At 35.8% G+C, this 19399-nt stretch overlaps 1 protein-coding gene across 1 annotated transcript in view; it reads left to right on the top strand.

Moving 5' to 3' along the window:
• The window catches only part of ARHGAP42 (Rho GTPase activating protein 42), a 147338-nt gene that overhangs the window by 33929 nt on the left and 94010 nt on the right, over positions 1 to 19399 (top strand). Inside the window, exons 2-3 of the mRNA XM_027639841.1 lie at positions 888 to 983; positions 18911 to 18972. Coding sequence (XP_027495642.1) covers positions 888 to 983; positions 18911 to 18972 — 158 coding nt within the window. The remainder of the gene's footprint in view (positions 1 to 887; positions 984 to 18910; positions 18973 to 19399) is intronic.

The raw sequence follows: 19399 nt of genomic DNA, 5'->3' as shown, positions 1-19399 counted from the left end.
AAACTGACTTTTGTTCATAACTTATCCTTACCATAAATTTTACTTATATTTAGCAGATATCAGAATCTTAATTGTCAATTTTCCTAGCATCAAAATAGATACCACAGATACAGCCTGTAGGACATAGAAAGTTTTTACTGGTTTTCTGGGTTCATCTGGACTGGTGGTGTTTTTAGTCGTGACCAAGTTCTTTCATTATCACATTCATCTCTACATTTGCTATTAGCATAGCTAAAAAAAAGGACAGAACAGATTTATGTGGTTACATTGATATTCTTTATTTAGGTTTGTTGTGTACAATTACAATGAAATTTTATGCTATAAAGTTTGGATTGCTTTGTGTAATTCAGCAAAAATAGTGCTCATAATCCATGAACAGCCTAGTTGGTTGTCAAGCACTTGTGGTTTATTTTTTTCTCTTCAATTTCATTTTACAAAGCTTTTACACTAAACGTTGTACGGTGTTGTGTGTCAGAATAATTAGAATGTAATTATTCTGATAATGTTAATGAAAAAAACTGTCATAAACTGTATTTTAATCTGCAAACTATTTTAAACAGTCGTCTACTTACATATGCAATTTATCACTACATATTGATTTCTTATACCAATTTCTTATTTTTCAAGAAGTGCTATTATTCTTCAGTTGCCAACATAATACCTGTTTTAATGTTTGAAATCTGGCATCAGCATGTTTCACAGGTGTCTGGGATATCTCAGGTACTTTGATTTTGAAGTGGTGATAGTTACTGTCCAAAAAAGATACTAGATTGAAACTTGGTAAACAGAAAAAGTACTTAATGAAGAAATGCATGAAACCTTGCTCCAGTGAAATTGTTGTGGAGTAATTCTGATTTTCTATTTTTCTTTTTTTTCTTGAATTCTAGATTTATCCATAGCAGTGCAAAAATTTTCACAGTCTTTACAAGATTTTCAGTTTGAGTGTATTGGAGATGCTGAAACAGATGATGAAATTAATATTGGTAAGTACACTCTGTACTCTGCTTGCAGTAACATTTTTATACTGCTTTTTTATATATATAGTGTGTTATCAGAAATACAGTAGGGCAGTTCACAGTCGCTTTTTAGTGGTGCATGTCACAAAAATAGAAAAATTTCAGTAAGTAGAAATCATGCAATTCTTTAAAAATACATGTCAAAATGAGGAGTTTATGACATAACTTAGTTCATTGTAGCAGAAAGTATTCAACAGTATTTTGTCAGCTGAGTCAACTGTGAATCCTCTAAATTCTGGTGCTATTTTTATGTTTCAGGCAGTTTTCAATGGCTTACTAAAAGGTACACAAAATTCCTGTGATGTAACATAAGTCTACAAAAAAACCACCTGAGTACTTAGTAAGACACAGGAAGTATTTAAGTGTCCAAAAGAGGAATATGTTCTTCGCAACTTGTGCATTCCTAAGTATATAGTTGTCTGAACTTTTGCCAGTAAAATTTACTAGCTGCTTAATGTTCTGCCTCTGTGCACACCCAAAAATTCTGCACTTGCAGAACTGAAGAGCTTAACTTATTTTCAACATAAGCCTCTTTAATGTCATCAAAATATTCTTCCCTCAACAGACTAATCCTAGAAACGTTTCCAGGATTCAGAAATACAGTCAGTCTTTACTGCAAGGAATTGCTGTGGTTGTAGTGATGCTTTTGGGCAGTAGCACAGCAGCTGGAGTGCTCTAAGTCCCATTGGTAAAAAATTTGGATTATAATCCGTCTTCAGAATGGCTAAATTCAGTGTCATCAGTCTTACATACCACATGGCCCCCATGTGTCTGCCAAAACATCTGAGAGGAAGTAACATGGTTCTTAAAGAGTAGCGGCTTCTAAAAATAACTTATTTGGCAGTACAAGAGGGAACGTAGAGCTTGTTAGCATTTTTAAAAAAAGTTCTATGTAATGCAGAGAGGAAACTCGGATTTAACCTTTTTCAGGTTGTATTGGGTCTGGCTGAGCTGGAGTTCGTTTCCCCATATAACCCTCACAATGCTATGCTTTGCATTGGTAGCTAGAAGGGTGTTGATAACACACTGGTGTTTTGGCTGCTGCTGAGTACAGCATCAGTGCTGTAACATTCCTTCCTTAGTTGAGGGCAAGGTCCTGGAGGGGACACAAGCAGGCCAGCTGACCCAAACTAACCAAAGGGATATTCCATACCATATGACGTCAGCTCAGATACAGCTAAGGCAAGGAGCAGGAAGGCAGGCATTCATTGTCTCCAATGGCTGCCTGCTGAGGAACTGTCACACGTGCTGAAGCCCTGCTTCTCGGGAGTGGCTGACCATTGCTGCTGATTGGAAGTAGAGAATAAACCTTGTTATCTTTCCCTTTGCTTTTGCATGCACAAGCTTTCCCCTAGCTTCAGCTTTAATAAACTACCTTATCCATACCCACGGGTTGTTTTCCGTCTTTCTCCTCTGTCCAGCTGAGAAGGGGAGCGATAGAGTGGCTGGGTGGCCACCTGACGTCTAGCCAAGGTCAACCCACCACACCGAGTATATCTCTTCTTATAATCTAATTTCAAGTCTCCTTTCTCTTCAATTTTTCCTTTTTCTGACTGAGCTATTTATTGGACACAAAGTTTGGTTGTTTTCACCTGCAAGGTTTGCCTCATCCTCACCCTATGACATTGCAATAGTCAGAAAACTGTCATCACAGATGACTAGTATTTGATCACTGTCTCACTGTTGCCCACTAGCTTTTGGCAAGGCAGAGGGAGGAGAGGTTTAATTTTACTGACATGTAAAACTAGGGTAGTAAAATCACTGAGCTGCTGCTACTCAGGTATAAAACTGCATACATTCTTGAAGAGTATCAATCTTGGAAAGAGGCAAAGAAATGGTATATGTACTCTTTGGCATTCTACATATTATTTCTTGTTTGTTAAAGTTATGTTGTACATATTTTTAAACTAAATCTGCAGTATCTCAGTTATATGTCATAGATTTGGTCAATAACTTGTTTAAAGAAATAGAGTTTTACATTTAAAATGAGGTGACTGAGGACAACGACAATGTTCATTTTACTTGTAAAATAAATGTAGCAAAGAAAAGATATTTTATTGTTTGGACATTAAACAGACATTTAAAACTATTTAGGAAAAAAACAGAGTTCATGAAGTTTGACAGCTGATTTATTTCACTTAAAGCTTCAAAGAAGGGATTTCTAGCTTCTAAAGCACCACTGACCTGATGGATTGTCATGTACATCAAAGAAGTTTGTAAGAGTAAAAGGTAAACTGACAGAAATCAAATTCAAGTCTAACAGAGCTTGAATGATACTGTGTGCTTTTATAGGGTAAGACTCAATTTTTGATCTCCCTAGAGCAGTAACCTAGAATTTATCTGTATCTTTAACATGCCCCAACAAGCTAGATGTTTGCTTATCATCAAAGACAGCTTTGTATAGGTGAATCCTTCTCTGTACCTCCTTCTGCCTTCACCTCCTTTTTTTAAGAATGTCAACAACTGAGCAGACCACTGGGAAGTTCTACTTCAGTGTGCAGTGATACTCAGACTCGATAAGTTTTGTAATAAAACACCATATACGTAGGGGCTTAATATAGGGACTACATTTGTATTTCAAGTTTAGCATTGAAAATACACCCTTATCCACCTTACCATTGGAAATTCACCCACTTGTCAAGATGTGATTATTTAAAGAAAAGTTTCATCTTTTTGCAGAATTAAATGAGTGATTTAGGTGGTTTTTTTCCTTTTTTTTTCTTATCAGTAATAAATATTTGAAACTGAGTTGATAAATCCATTAACTTGTTTTGAGGCAATACTAAAGTTGGAGGTCTCTGTTTAGTAACTAAGCACAACATAAGTTTTTTACTTTTTTTTCCCCAACCTGAGATCTAATAACAGCAGTTTTATTTACATTTCCTGTAACTTGTACCTTTTTAGTCGCTCTCTTAATACAACTCATCTATTCCAATAAGCCCTTTACACAGAATACATGAGAAGTAGTTTTAGTTAAGCTCTATGACACACTCTATATAAACAAAATTATGATGGTGTTCTTAATATTTATTTTAATCCATCTGTTATTGAATCCAGTGATCTATTTTTTTTGTTTTAATTTCTATATTTTAATTCTAATTTTGATGATTTCTTACTTTTTATTTACAAATGTTTAATTCTTCCATAGAAGTATTCTTCTTTGACAAAAAAATCTGTGTGGCTGTATAATGCATTTTAGGTAGTCTTTCCATGTTGTTGCAGGTTACCCTGATTTATCTACATAGCCACTTTCAGATATACCATGCCCAGTTTAGCATCATTTTATGCATGAGTTGGAAGCAATTCCTCTGACTTTCTTGAGTAAGCAGGCTGGCTTGTTCTTGATTTTTTTTTCTTTTTTTTTTCTTTTTTTTAACTGTGAACATCAAAGGATTTATGCTATAAAAAGCTTTTTCAGTTTTTTACCAGCACATTTGGTTTGAGAAACAATGCTTACCAGCTTTACTAGCTTTTCTCATTAAAAAGTAAACCAGCTAGCAACAATTGCTAGTGTTGTTTCTTTCTCTGTTTTGAAATGCATGTGGAAGCATGTGATCTGCAGAAATGCATAGGCCATACTGTTTGATAGCAGATCATGGTTATTAGCTCCAGTTTCATGTGACTTAGCCAAGCTATAATTGTTTTTTGTACACTCAAAAAGTTTTGCAGAAGTAGCAGCTTCAAAGCAAAAATAACATGACAAATGACAGTGAATGATTAATACTAAAAAGGCATAGTAATGAAGATTGAATATAACTTACCCTTACTCTGAGAAGAGGGTGTTACTTCCCTCACCTAACAATTGCGCTTTCCTCAGACTGAAATAGTAAGACTTGATAACACTTTGCCATTTGCTCTTTTTAGACACATCACCCTGTGCACAGTTACTCTCAGCCCTCTTTGCAAATAATGTGTTGCACAAAACTTCAGACTGACAGTGAATGTAAAGGAGATCTGTCATTCGTCATGCCCAGTGAGAGTTCTGTGTAAAATAGATGCATGATTTTTACGTGTTTCAAACCTTATAGGTAACTTGGAATGTTACAGAGATGAGATGGATGCAAAAACTGTGTTTTTAATGATCATGTGTCTTTTTCTTCAGTATACACTGTACAGGAATAAATTTTGCAAGGAGAAGGTTTGCCCAACTCCTCTTAGTATTATCCAACTTGTGTCACCTGGATCGTTCCCCAGGAAACTCCCTATTTTGATCCTCTTTCATTCTGTTTGTATTATCTGGATTGTGGCTGCTAGAGATGAAAACAATAAATATTATTAACTCAGTGGAATTCTGGCTTGTGCCTTTAACAAATTTGTTTCTATTTTGTATTATAGCTAATTATATATCAGTGAGATCTGATATTAGCATTATAAGACCATACTCAGACTCAAAAGCAAACAAGGCAAACATATACATTCTGATATTCTGGCATTTTATCTTAGTATCTGGTTTTTATTAGCATGTGCTGTTTAGAAAAAAGGACTAAAAAGGCATGTGTAATTCACTCTGTCACTGCTGGTTTTGAATTTATTTCTTTTTCCCGAAGAGAATATATTATGACAGATATTTCAGGTAGCATCAGATGCTTAATTTAAGAATGTAATAGTATTATGACGATCTATGAAATCATTGTTAATTGAGCCTCAAAGAATAGATCAAAAGTTCTAAAACGTGTTATCTTTTCTTGCGGAAACTGAATTCTTCTCTAGCTGCTAGCAACTGTGGCTCGTGATCTTTGCTGACTCACACCTCAGGCTGTTCATGGGATTGTAAAATTACTAGCAGCTAACCATCTACAGAACTGCTAGCTCATACTCAGCAATTATGTTGTGTACAGCAGTTAGTTCAAATCAACTAAAATGTACTGGAAAGAACTGAAAAACAAACAAATGCAAAATGTAAATAGTAGCTGTTTGTTAGAATCCAATGCTGTGTTTTTAAGGCTCTCTTGTTTGAGTTGAGCAATGATACCAGAAGCTCAGTCTTCTTGTTTTCCTGTAGTGAGCATCCACATGCACAATGCTTTTCAGTTAGCATTTACTTTACCTTCTTGGAGAACCTGTTAGAGGACAAGCATCCTGTAATTCAAAGTAGCAAAGAGATCTGTCCTGCTGTCCTGGGAAATATGTGTATAAAACTACACAAAAAAGAGAAAAAAATATTCAGTTTCCTTTCCCCCATCTTTTGTAACAATGTGAAAATTTAATTGACATTGAGGTCCCAAATTCCGTTTTTATTGGTACAAGCTTGTACATACAATACCGTATTTAAATAAATTTAAAACAACAAAAAATTCTGTTGGAGCTTAAGGCCTGCCTACAATATGTGGAGAGAAATCTTGACAATCAATCTAGACATTGCAGTCTCCAAGTTAAGACACTGTCTTTTGGAGGTTAATCAGGAATCTGAGAAGGTAATGGTCAGGCTACTCATGATTTCAAGCTATTAGTTTTTGTGGCATGTAATGGCTTCTTGAATTTGCCTGGCTCTTTCTGAATTTTTTATTAATTGCTATTGAGCCACCTACGGTCTGAATCACTTGTTTATCTTGCAGGTTATCTCCTTAATCACTTGAAGTTAGCTTTGATTTTCAATAAAGTTCTTCTTGGGGTTGATATTCTACCTCCTTTTTACTGAATTCCCATTTGTAAATGGGTTTCTGAATGGAATTACCAAATGAGTCTAAAATTAATTCCAGCATGTCAGGTCTGTACTGCCTTATCCAATCAAAGAAAGAAGAGGATCTTGCCACAGCCTTGAGGGTAGAGTTCCAGGGGTGGATTTTTTTAGCACAGGCATCATTCAAATAACATTTCTAGTGCTTGAGCTTGTTGACCTTGTGGAACATATTAGAGACAAGTGTTTTTACAAAAAGTGTTTTTATTTTAGATGGGTGGGGAAGGGTTGAGTCCTGAATTAGACTAGAAAGCTATTTACAATGGAGAGTGAATTTGCATAGAAAGATTGGATGCTGTTTTTCCACAGTAATTACCTTCTTCGATTTGCCAGCTCTTTTTCCTCCAGCTGGAAGAATGAATTCTAAGATTAACTTTTTAGGTGACTTTCAAAGCAACTTTGCATAAGCTATTTGTCAGATCACAGGACAGGCTTCTTTGGTACTGCTGTTGGACTATTTTTATCTACAAAAGTTAAACAGTAACAAATTATGGGAGGATCTCAGCACAGTCAGGGTGTGAAATGCCTAAAGGGTTTGTTTAAAATCTGTTGTTTCTGTTCCTACCTTTTTTTTTTTTTTTTTTTAATCCCTGTTGCATATTTGACAATTTAAACAAATGTCACCTGTTTCCGGAACACTATTGTTTCTTGACTCTAAGAAATGAGTGATTTTATGCTAGTGCTGGGATCCCATCAAGGCTTCAAAACAACATCTGCATCAGAAAGTGAAGGCTGTCATTCTGTTTGTCCAGCCCAGAGCTCTTGTCCTTGCTTTGGAAGGTCAAATGAGATTGACAAAGCAGGAAATAAAATAATGTTGCAATAGGCCTTCATCTGTTCAGGAGGAAAAGGTAAAATAAGATCAACAACACAGTCCTTGTTTTTTTCTTCCTCTCTAAGATATCTATCAGAAGGTTGTTAGAATTTGCATACTCCATTTCCTGTTTACCATAAAATGAATATCCAAATGAAAAAAAATTAGATTGATGTCATTGATATAGTTACTGCACTCCTGTCTGTCCTACCCTTCTTCTGTGTCAAGAGCAGCTGAATGTGAAGTAGGAGCTCCCCCAAATCACTGCCGTTTGCATACTGGTGTGCTAAGGCAGTCTAAAATTCATGTTAGTTCATTTTATTGTATTGGACTGCAAACTGTGATGTCTCTGATGCCACTTACCTTGGAGCACATGCTCTTCACAGAAAGAGATCGAGGCAGGCAGTGGACAGCAATAACTTTGGTTGTCTGGTGCATTCTGCTAAGGAGTTAAGATGAGGAAACATTTGAACAGCTGACTAGAAGAATGGACAAATCCATACCACTCACAGATCAAGATGAAGTAGCTTTTGTGTCCTTCATTAATACTTTGATCTTCTGGATTCTTATAGGTGTATTCTACTTTATTGCCCTTATTCCATGCCTTGAATATACCTCTTTTTCACTCCTTTATCACTTAGCTCCATTATTTCTAGAGTTGGTCATTCCAGTGAAAGTATGAATGCCTGTGAGGGGACAATCTGAGGACTAGAGAATTGCTTTACAGATTTGTTTTGAAAATAACTGATATGTACTGTTGCTGTGTATAATACATAACACTTTAGAGCTGTCAAGTTACCAAGTTACCTCTTGAGCAATAGGAACTCATTTTCAAAAACTGGTAGTGGTTTGGTCAACTCACCTTTGAGATATTTGTCTTTAGGTTTGAGCAAGTAAGGTGAAGGATTAGAGTTTTAAGCACAGGAAGTTCTTGATCCCTTTGTAGGCCTAAATTCAACAAAGTAATTATGGCAAACTTAACATCTGTTGAAGTATTTGGTAATATTTTTCATAATTAAACTGTTTTACCATTCAAGCAATAAATGCACCAAATTTTACAAATCAGAAAAACAGTATTAATGATTCTCAGATGCATTCTGAATATATTGCTTTTTTTTTTACTTCCCCTTTTTCAACACCTGCAAAGAGCCACACACAGATAAGGTTTGTACAGCTGGAAAGATTGAAATATCAGGGGTTTTTTCCTTAATTTAAAGTATGGATGTGCCTCTGAAGAATTGGGGATTGGCAAGCCTGAAATGTAGTCATAATTACTTCTAACTCCTTTGTTGGTGGAATGCTATGATTGAATATTACTTTTGCAGCTTAACATTGTATGTTGCCCAGTGGTTGTTTCCCACATTGTCTTGTTATTTCATCATTGAAAAAACTTGAGCTTGAAGTAGCAATTCTTCTCTTAGAATGAAAGATGTGCATTCATAGTCAATTTATATCAGAGTTCTTCTTAAGAGGGTGGAGGGGAGAGCAGGAGAGGATTGAAATTTGATTTAACCAGAATCTGCCTTTGAAATGACATATTTCTGAATATACCATGGTTTTTTGGAGGTGTTCTTAGTCTAACAGTAGGATATCGGTTAACTCTGGAGAAGCTGGACCTGTTCAAGTCAAAGGTTAATGGTTAATTCAGTTGAGGTAAAGATTACTTGGATTAAATGAAGTTCTATGGTATAGCAAGTTACGTTGTTATTTTTTAATAGGGGCCTATTCAAGCTGCTGTTGTTTCAAAGTAGGTTTCCAGAGGCACTTTAAGATCACTTCTTACCTGTTGGACAAAACATAATGTACTGAATATTGTTCCCTACACCCTGCTGAGTTCTGCAGCTGTGGAGCTCAGCCCCAGGACTTCTGTGCATGTGGCTCCATCAGGTGGAAATAGAGGCTGATTTCTCTTTTGCAGATACAATAATGTAAAACCTCATTTTGTAGTGGTATAGAGATACACTTATCTAAAACCATTATCTCTTTATTATATGAGAGCATGGCAAAAATAGAATATTTCTTGTGACTAGTCCCGAAAGCCTCCACCCCTTCTCAGAAGAGTAGAAGGAAGAGGAGAGACAAGAAAATTGTTACTAAGTTGTAGAAGGGTTTTGATATAATGCTCTGTGAGAACAAGTGACATCCTGGGAGATCCTTCAGTTCCGTGTTCCTAAGGAAATTGAAGAAATTACTTACATGATTTAAAATGTTTCTCCTGTCGCTTCAAGGATGCCATTTTTTGGGAGAGGTGCTATAGTAATAGAGTCTAGAGTGGACTTTTTGTAGCACATCCCTACTGTGTTGAAGAATCCATGCTACAGAAGGTAAATAAATTTCCAAATAGAATTATATCTTTTCAAAATATGTATTGCTTTTATAAGTACAGTAGGACACTAATACAGGGTAGATACATTGCAGCTGTATTTTTAATAAACTGTTAAAAGTGTACTGGTGGTAGTTGAATAATTGTTGGGTGTGGGTTTGTTTGGTTTTGTTCTTACTGTTGCTCCCACATGCTGTGGGATAGACAGCCATTATAAGCTTTAAAAATCTTCCAGCACTCTATGAAATGTTTTGCCCTTGCTTGATTCATTTAGAATTTTTCTACTTGTTTTGTGAGGTTCTGCATGGCAATTTACTGATATTATGTCAAGTAATTAGATGTATTTAAATTGTGTAACATTGCATGTCTTCAGGTTATCTCTCCAAGTATTGTGTTTTGACAAGTACTGACAGTGAATTTCAGTATTCAGGATAACCTAACATTCTTGCAAATCTTCTTAGTTTGTAGATAAACGTGTAGCTTTTTGTGTAGACTTCTGTTGAAAAGGAGTGGAGTGGAAAGTGTAAATGTCTTGGCTCAAAGCATTGTTTTAACTTTTGTATAAGACTTGTATTTTTATGTTTAAATATTTGTGACATGATAGCTACTTTTTATAGCAAAGAATTCTCAAATTTCATACTGTTTGTAACTTGATTTAGATAGTTACCCTGACGAAGGTTTGTTTCAATAAAATTCTGTAATGGTAAAAGGATTTTTACTTCTAATAGCGGCCCTACATTTTATGCTTTACACATGTTTAGGGAAAAAACTTCGTAAAATACTGTGATATATTTGGTCTTAAAGTTTTGCAAAATGAAAATACTTTTGGTTTGAAATTCCAGTTGCCTCATATGGTATGTACTTGTTATACTGTCCTTGCAAACACATCTTACAAAGATTTGGACTTGATTAAGCTCAGATCTTGATTTGCTGCCTTTTATGGTTTTCATGCTGGCCTGCACTGTGAGGCACACGTGTATTGTGCTCAGATAGGAGGTGCAGTCGTTTACTGTGGAATTGCTGGTTTGTGTTGCCTTTACAGTATGACAAAGCCCAAATGCTTGTGCCTGGTATATGGCTAGCAAATGAAGGGCTTAAAAATGTCTGGTTATGGGGAACACTGCCTGAAAACAGACAGGGATCAAATGCCATAAAACAGGGGAGGTTGAGCAGGGAGACTGTTACTGAATCTATGATAGTTTCACTGTTGGTTTTGTCTTCATGGGGAATTTTGAGCACTTAAAACCGTCTCTCTGTCCTAATACTGCAGAGAGCCAATACACTCCAAATTATGATGTGGAGGACGAAATACCACTTAATTTACTCTGAGTTTACAATACTTTAACTCAAATGAAGTAGAGAGAAAACTTGGTGTTTGTTTACTTTTAGTTACATGTATTTCAGTGGCTGTGCTCTGATAAAATTCTCTGCTTGCCAGTATGTAGTGGAAGATGTGATCATATTTGGAAAACAATACATAGTCCTTGAAGCGTAAATTTGGGCATAAAAGTCTTAAATTTGTCATTTTTCTTGCTTGTTCATTCGTGTAATTTCTTTGCAGGAGCTTTAAACCAGGCATTTTTCATCTCTGTCGCTCTGCTGTTATACTTTTCCTTCCTGATGTATAATGGATTTGTTTGGCAAATTTGGATTTACTTTTGTAAGGTAGCACACATTTTCAATAACTGAAAAAATAGGCAAAATACCTTTTCTCACAGTTCAAGGAGGGAATTGCCACAGGAAACAAAATGACTACTGGAAGTTGTACTCCCTGGGAGGATCTAACTCTTACAGCAATAGTTACTATTTATTTTTCTTATGGGCTTGTCTGTGTTAAGTAAAGATAAACTGTCCTTGAAATTTGATCGATTTTTTTTTTTTTTTTTTTTTAAATTTTTAGTTCATCAGAGCTGAAAGTTTAAAATCTGGATTAGGTACAAATTGCTTCAAAATCTGAAAGATCATGGTGCTAATTGATAAAAAAAGCACTGGATTAAGCCCTTGCAGAGTTTACTTACCAGATAAATTATGGAGCAAATAATGTTTATTTATTCAGTCCAAAATTGCTTCATTTTGTTTGCTCTAAGAATGTCTTGATTCTATCACAAGAGCAATATAGACCAGACAGAGTTGTCTCTACCTTTGTGTACCTTTCCATGATGGAAGTCTTCAAGGAAATTTATGGTTATTTGGGCTGTGAATTTAAACCACTGTCTGCTGGCAGAAATTGTTGTCACTTTGAGAATGTATTTCTGTGTTGGGGTACATCCATGTAATTTTAAAACCTCTACACTTGAATCTTTGTTTCAGCCTGTGTCTTTTACTACCAGAAGTACATTTCATTGTATTATAGGAAGGTACAAATAGGTTTTTTTTTACTGTTCTTGTGGAGGTTGTGGTAAATGTAAACATAGACAACAGGAATGCATGAGGTCCTTATTACAGATCCATAAAACCTGATACCCAGATTAGGGAAACCCAGAAGAGAAACCAAATGGGGAGGATAAGGCAGCACATTTAATATTAATTTTCCAAATTTAAATGAGATTGAAACTCCATGAAGAAATGAACCATTATCTTGCTATTCTCACTTCTTTTTCCATAATGGAATCTTCTAACATAATTTATCTTTTGACACCGATACTCAGCTTAAAGGTAAAGCCTATCTGTCATGCTGTGAGCTTAGAAACTGGAATTTACACAAATACCTAAGTGATATTACCTTAATCCTTAACAAAAGAAAGCAGTTACTCTGTTTCCTCTAGTATCTTGGGAATGAAACTCAGAAGAGGACAAAATAGGTAAGAAGATTTTAATGGTTTTAATAGGTAAGATTTTAATAGGTAAGAAAAACAATGGTTTAAAATCCTACACTCCTCTCCAATTTTTCTTCTCTTCTGCTTTTTCAGTAAATATTACTTATGGCACTGAGCTCAGTTTCCCAAGCTGAAGTTTCGCCAAAAATGTTGCCACTTGGAAAGTGAGGGTAGAAGTAGCAGAAGAAATAGCAGCAGCTAAAGAAAAATTAAAACCTGAGCAATAATTGGGAAGATTTATCAGACATACATTTACTTATCCAAATACAGCTTTTCTGAAAAAGTGGTTTAGAAATAAAAACAATGGCTGTTTTTTGTAGGACTGTGTCACAGTTGCCTTACACTACTGTTTTTTCAATTATCTTACAGCAATACTCGAGCCCAGTCAACACTAGTTATAAAATGCTTTGGCACCAATACTCAGCTTAAAGTACATTTGACATGTTTTGTACAATTTGCACAAATTATTCTTTGTTTCAGTTTGTAGACTAAAGTGTTGATCCTTCAGTTTGTTCCCATTGGGCTAAATGTTAATTCCATTTGAAGTTGTAGATAATTGTACACTTTTAATGTTTTATGGGCTGAATACAGTAGGAAAAAAAGGAAGAAAAGAATCATTAACAATTCTTCCAGGTTGTGAAGTGGTAAGGGAAACCTCTGTTGTGTAAGGTAAGTCTCTATTTAAATTCATAGACCATGCATTGAAAGACAAAGAGAATGACAGGCTTTGGGAGTCTTCTTTCGTGACAGTCTTCCTTTGCATTTACATTTTGGCATTTGAAAACTTGCAATCTGATACTTTGAGGTATCCAGTTTAGTTACCTTCCAATAGACACTACAGATCCTATGTGGCTTTTATGACATTCACAATTCTACTCAGCTAGAAAGTACCAAGAAAGCAGATTATTGTCTGTTCATAGCTGTTGTGACCTGTCCGTGTTAATCTCAAATTTTTTATTTTTCTGTCTGATTAGGAAGCCATCTGTTGCTAGTCTTGTCCTACTTACTGTCCCTCCCCACCACCACCACCTCCTCTACTTTTTCAGTATGGCTTAAAGGCACAGAAAGAATAATGGAAATTTTATTTGATGTTGTGATTTTTTGAAAAACTGCTTGAAATAGCATTTGTGGCTGCAAATAATGCTAATCATTAAAAGCTCTGGAAATATAACTGTGAATTAACAACTATTTAATGATATGTTTACTTTAGTTTCAGAATTGGAAAGGATAGTCTCTTCTCCCAGCCTTCATGGATCTTACATTTATTTTGCTTTCTCACTGAAGTCTAGTAAACGAGTGTTAAACCTTAGAAAATTTACTTATGGGCCATTGGTCCATGTTGAATTCTGATTCACTAATGTGTTACTTACTGGGAAAAACTCCCTTGAAGACTTTAGTTGAAGTTTGTGCTCAAGCATGAATTCAGAGCCGGCTATACCACATCTCTGCTAGATATGACCACTTCTGGAGGATGTACTTGACTGACCTTCCTGCCAAAGTGTACTGGGAGCAATGTGCAGCCCACTCCTGGCGTTTCCTCAGTCACATCAGGAAGATACAAGGATGACAGTCTTGCACATTTTTGTCTTTCATACAACATGGTGTCATAAGAACAAATGACATACTTCTGTCATCAGAAGATGGTGGTGGTATCTGCTCATATTGCTATAAAATGTTGTTTTGTGTAGAGTATTTAAAAATTACCTATGCATTGTTTAAGGCTGCATGTATAAATAAAAATTAAACCAACAGTCCATTGCACAGAAAAGAGCATTACATTTTATTGTCTTCCACAGTAACTTTCCATTCTATCTTAGGCTGAACATTACCTTCCAAACTTGGTTTTATGTCTTTGAGTGCAGTATTGGTCATGTTTAAACTACTGCATGTGTCATACACTTTGTTTTCCTTTTCTCATTAAATGTACATGATATCATACCTATTGTGTGTAACATTTAGTAGTACAGTATAATACTGTACACTTTAATATTAAGTTAATGATTGATAGAGTAGCTTCAGTAATGTCTGTAGACATGCTGTTTTAAGGTGACACATTCTCTACACAAGCATATAGCAAAAACTTCATAACGTTTGTTACATACATGTTTTTTTCCTAGGGACCACTGGGTTGATTTTAATGCAGTAAACCAGATTACTAGAGCATAAATGAGTTGTATTTTTAATAATGCATTCCATAAATTCAGATAGATGCGTTTTTATCCTTTTCACTTCTCCCTCATTCACTTAGTCATACATCAAATTTCAGTTCTCTTTTGTTTATGTTAGTTTAGTTGTTTGTGGAGCCGTACTATGTGTTTGAAATTCTAGGGATTTTGGAAAAAAAAAGGCATTGTTGATGTACACTGTTAAAGTTTAAGCTGTTCGTACTGTTAGTTTGCTTCCTTATGAAGCAAACTAATTAAAAGACTTTTCATTTAAAAATATAGAGAGTGGGTCTTTGTTTTTTTGTAAATAAAGTAATAGGAACCGTTTCTCCTGATCAAGGGAAATTTTGCAGCACATTATTGCTGGGTTGGGAATACTCCAAAGAGAACAGCTGGCAACTTGCTGCAATTGTGATGACTGAGACCACAAATGTACAGCCAGATACATATACACAATGGTTTTTACCTGTTGGGTGTTGCTTTTCACAGGCATCATTTCCATCATGATGCCAAATGTATCTTACAAGTCCTTTTGTAGTAACCCTTAAATAAAAAGCAGACTGTAAAACTGTTGAGATTTTGTAAGCTAATATCACCTAATAACTTAAAGTGTTGAGTCAGCATTTTGTTTTTCTTAAAATGGCCCACCAATAACAAATATTCTTTCTGAAAATAATTAAAAATACCTTCTTATTTAATAAAAGTTAGATTACATATTGTACTTTATATTATCGATGTGTTTTCAGAATTTATTTCTTTTCAACACATTCCCAGGACATTTTCTCTTGTAAAATACTTGACTCTTCCTCCCCCATCCCCTTTTGTATTTACGAAGTTCACTTTAATTCTTCTATGTCTATTCTGATTAAAAAGAGGGGGAGAAAAAATTATTGCAGCCTTAGTCAGAAAAGATTGCGAGGCTAGTATGTAATGCCCAGGTGTCTTGACAATGAGCTGCATCTGACACAAATGGGTCTAATGTATAAATCTTCGTGTTTAATCTTAGATTATTATTGTTGTAGTATTTGTTTGTTTTCTGTTGAGAGCTGGGAATCCAGAGTTAGATGTGTGTGTACTCTGTGCCTAGGATCTGTGCTGAAATCCTGGTAGGGGGCCCAGTTGTGGAGGGGAAGGATGCCCCTGCCCAGCTTGCCTGGGTGCCCAGTGCCCAGCTGGTGAGCTGCCCAGGAGTCCTGAGACCCCTTGGTGAGCTCTGACCTCAACATCCCTCCCTCTGCCCACCCCCAAAATGAGGTCTGGCAGAGTTGTCACTTGTTTGCAACCGGAGGGGTCTGTGGGAAAAGAGGGGAGAAAGAAAGGAAAAATGTATGCTGGGAAAACTGGAACAAGGACTGTCTTTCCTTCCCTTTCCCCTTCCTGCTGTGGCTTCTAGCACAGCTGAACTTCTCTAGGGACAGACACTGCCTTTTAATGAGGCCACCCTGAGTGAGGGTTGTATGGGAAGAGGGATGTATAACTTCTGAATAGTACTGCGATACTCAGGGGTATTGTAGGAGAACTGGGGCAGGTAAAGTCTTTTTCCATGTATGTGGTAGTGTTGCAAGGACACAAGAACTGGTGGGGTCACCCTGGGTGTGCATCCTTCACTATGGTGTGAATTACATGATGCATCTATTCTCCCTGCACACTTTCTGAGCTGGGGAGAGATATTCCATGGCTTCCTGGGTGTTGGGCAGTGAGCAGCGGAGCTGTAGTCAGTATTGATGTGAAGATGTCTCTCCAACGAAGACCTTTAAGATCAGGGAGATGGATTGCCTAAGTGCTTCTGAAGAGTGTAGGTTTTATGTTCTTAGTGAAATTTTGATCTTTATGATTCCCCCAAAGGTGAGACAGAGGAGACAGAGACAGCTTCTCAGTCTTTAGCTGAGGCACTGTATAGGTGACATACACCTATATATTGGTGTATACATCTTTATATTCGTATTAAATATTGAAGAAAATCTTGATTTGCAGACTTACAGAACATATTGTATATGCTTTTTTTCTCTGACTGACCTGGATTTATTTGAATACTAAACAAAAGTTTCAGTTTTGAACCTAAAAACCCCTCTGGTTCTACCTTGAAATCAGGAATATAAATTAAAAGCCTCTCTTACTGGTTGAGTTTTTTTCTCCCCACTTCCTCATAGTTTAGCCATGTCTGTCTGGCTCTTTGTTTATTTAGTTTTTAGAGTGTTGTATTGGGTACTCAATATTCTTAAAAGTAATACTCAACAGATTCCATGTCAGGTAACATAACCAGTTACCTAATCAGTAACCAGTAACATAATCAGTACCAGTAACCAGTAACATAATCAGCTTATTTCTTTACCTGTTTTTTGTTTGTTGGTTTTTTTTTTGTTTTTTTGATGAACATTATAAACTGACTCTAAGAGATTGAGTTAATTTAGTGGATATCAAACTAAGTTCCTAATATTGACATAACTGGAAAAATCTTCTGGTGTTTGTGTTCTCAGGAGAAAATATTAAAGGAAAAGACTCAAGACCCAACTAGATGCACATTTAACTTACCGGGTGTATTGGACTAAACAAAGAGTTCATAAGAGGGGGAAAAAAGAATTTGTCAGCAAAAAATGACTTAGAGGTCAAGATATGCAAGTATAACATATAGGTGCAAAAAATTGACTATGTAAGTTCTTGCAGAAGAAATTGGAACAAACAGCAAAGTGTTCTTCAACTGTAAAAGTTAAAAGAGAGCAAGGAAAATCCAAGGGTGACCTCTGCAAGGTCCAGATGGTATAAAGGATAAAAATTATTTAGGAATGGTCCAAAAACTAAGTAGCAATTTTTACACGCAGACAAGGCAGTTAAGGCAAGCCAGATACTGGTTCCCTCTTAAAGGATCTACTGTGTTCCAGTACTTCCTAGAAAATGCACTTATTTCCTTAAATCTTCCAGGGAAGTTGAGAGGGTATAAAACCATGTTAATGGAGACTGACATATTTTGTAAAAACACTTAGGAAAATGGAAGAATAGTGAAGAAGATGAGTTTGGTTAGCTTAACCTCAACACTGTGTGTTGGTTAACTGTGAAGGCTTTTTCAAGCCTGTTCTTTTGAGAAATTCCATAAGTTTTGTTTCCAGGGTTTTTTTTTTCTCATTCAAAAATTATTCAGATTGCCTCAAGTTTATTGTGAGGAACTAGGATTTATGAATCTGTATTCTGAGATCAGAGATTTAAACCATGAAATCTAGCATCCTGTCATTAGTAGCAATTACTGCTGGTTGTATCAGGAGAAAGTAAAAAGAGATACTTAGCTCTCTTTACATGATTCTTCTCTGACATTTTTGTCTGTGGAACTGTGATGCTGAGTTCTGAATAACCCATATACCCTTCAGAAAGTAATATAAATGGAAAGAGAGATTTTTCTAGAGAGATCTCCATACATGAGAATAAAGCCTTAAGAGCTTTCAGAATCTTTTCCTCTTTCTTGCCCTCTTTTATGGGTTAATTCTTCTGTTATGTTTCCATTGACATTTGCTTTGGCCCTTTGACTTCTATTTGAAAACAGTTTTGAGCAGACTTTCTCACCCTTGTAACAGCATTCAAAGCTTATAAATCAATCATCTGTTTGAGTCACCTGAGAACTTGTCCTTGTAAAATGTAAAGCCAAAGAGCTGTTAAATCTAAACAGTTGGCATTTCTTCTAAAATGTTGACTTTCAAATTTTTACCTGAGTATTTTTCATTGTTTTTGCAAATATTTTTTGCTGCACCTTATTAGGAAAACCTCAATATTTTTCTTTCTGCTTCTAGTGTGCTAAAGTAAATTTTGTGGCTGATAATAGAATTCTTTCTTTTGAGACTGGTCTTTGCATGTTTCATGAAAATCAGTTTGCCATATTCCATTTAAAAATTTATTTTTAAAATACATATGCCTCTTTAGACTCAGATTCTTTTTCTTTGCTCTTGGCCTACCTCTTGCTTCAGTTTGTGCCTCATTTAATGGCTACTAATTTTAGTGAAGTACTATATAAGAGCAGTGTTTTATCACTACAGCTTCAATCCGGATAACTGACTCACCTGGTCTTAAAATCTAATTTTAAACAGAACGTTCTTTTTCTTTGTTTTCGTTTCAGCTCAGTCCTTGAAAGAGTTTGCTCGGCTCCTGATTGCTGTTGAAGAGGAGAGAAGACGACTGGTAAGTTTGCTGGCAGCAGTATGTTGCATTGGGCCTCTTTATGTGTAAAATAGTACACTTTTTTCCTATTCCCCCTTAAGTATTTTTTTTTATTATGTGTGTAGTAAGTGTTAAATGTTTCATGAGAATTACTTGGAGTCTTACAAAGGCAGAAATGTATTAGCACAGACTGCAGTAATTTTTAATAGAGTATTCAACCAAAGAGTTTTACATTGTTTTCTCTCAGTTTCCTCCCTCCCCGCTCCCTGCCCCAAAATAACCTTTTCATGCTTCTGTACCTTTCCCTTCCCGTGATGAGCTTATAGTAGAGATGTAGATCAGTATTTATATTTAATGGAATACTCTGAGTGTTGTCCAGTGAATGTATACTAGTGAACCCAGAATATGGTAAGTGAAAAGAAGAGAAAACAAATTCATCACCCCAGAG

Source organism: Corapipo altera, unplaced genomic scaffold (genome assembly GCF_003945725.1).
Source record: "Corapipo altera isolate COAL_440 unplaced genomic scaffold, ASM394572v1 0, whole genome shotgun sequence".
NCBI classification, from domain to species: Eukaryota; Metazoa; Chordata; class Aves; order Passeriformes; family Pipridae; genus Corapipo; species Corapipo altera.
The sequence above is the reverse complement of the archived record's forward strand: the minus strand, read 5'-3'. Positions and strand labels throughout refer to the sequence as shown.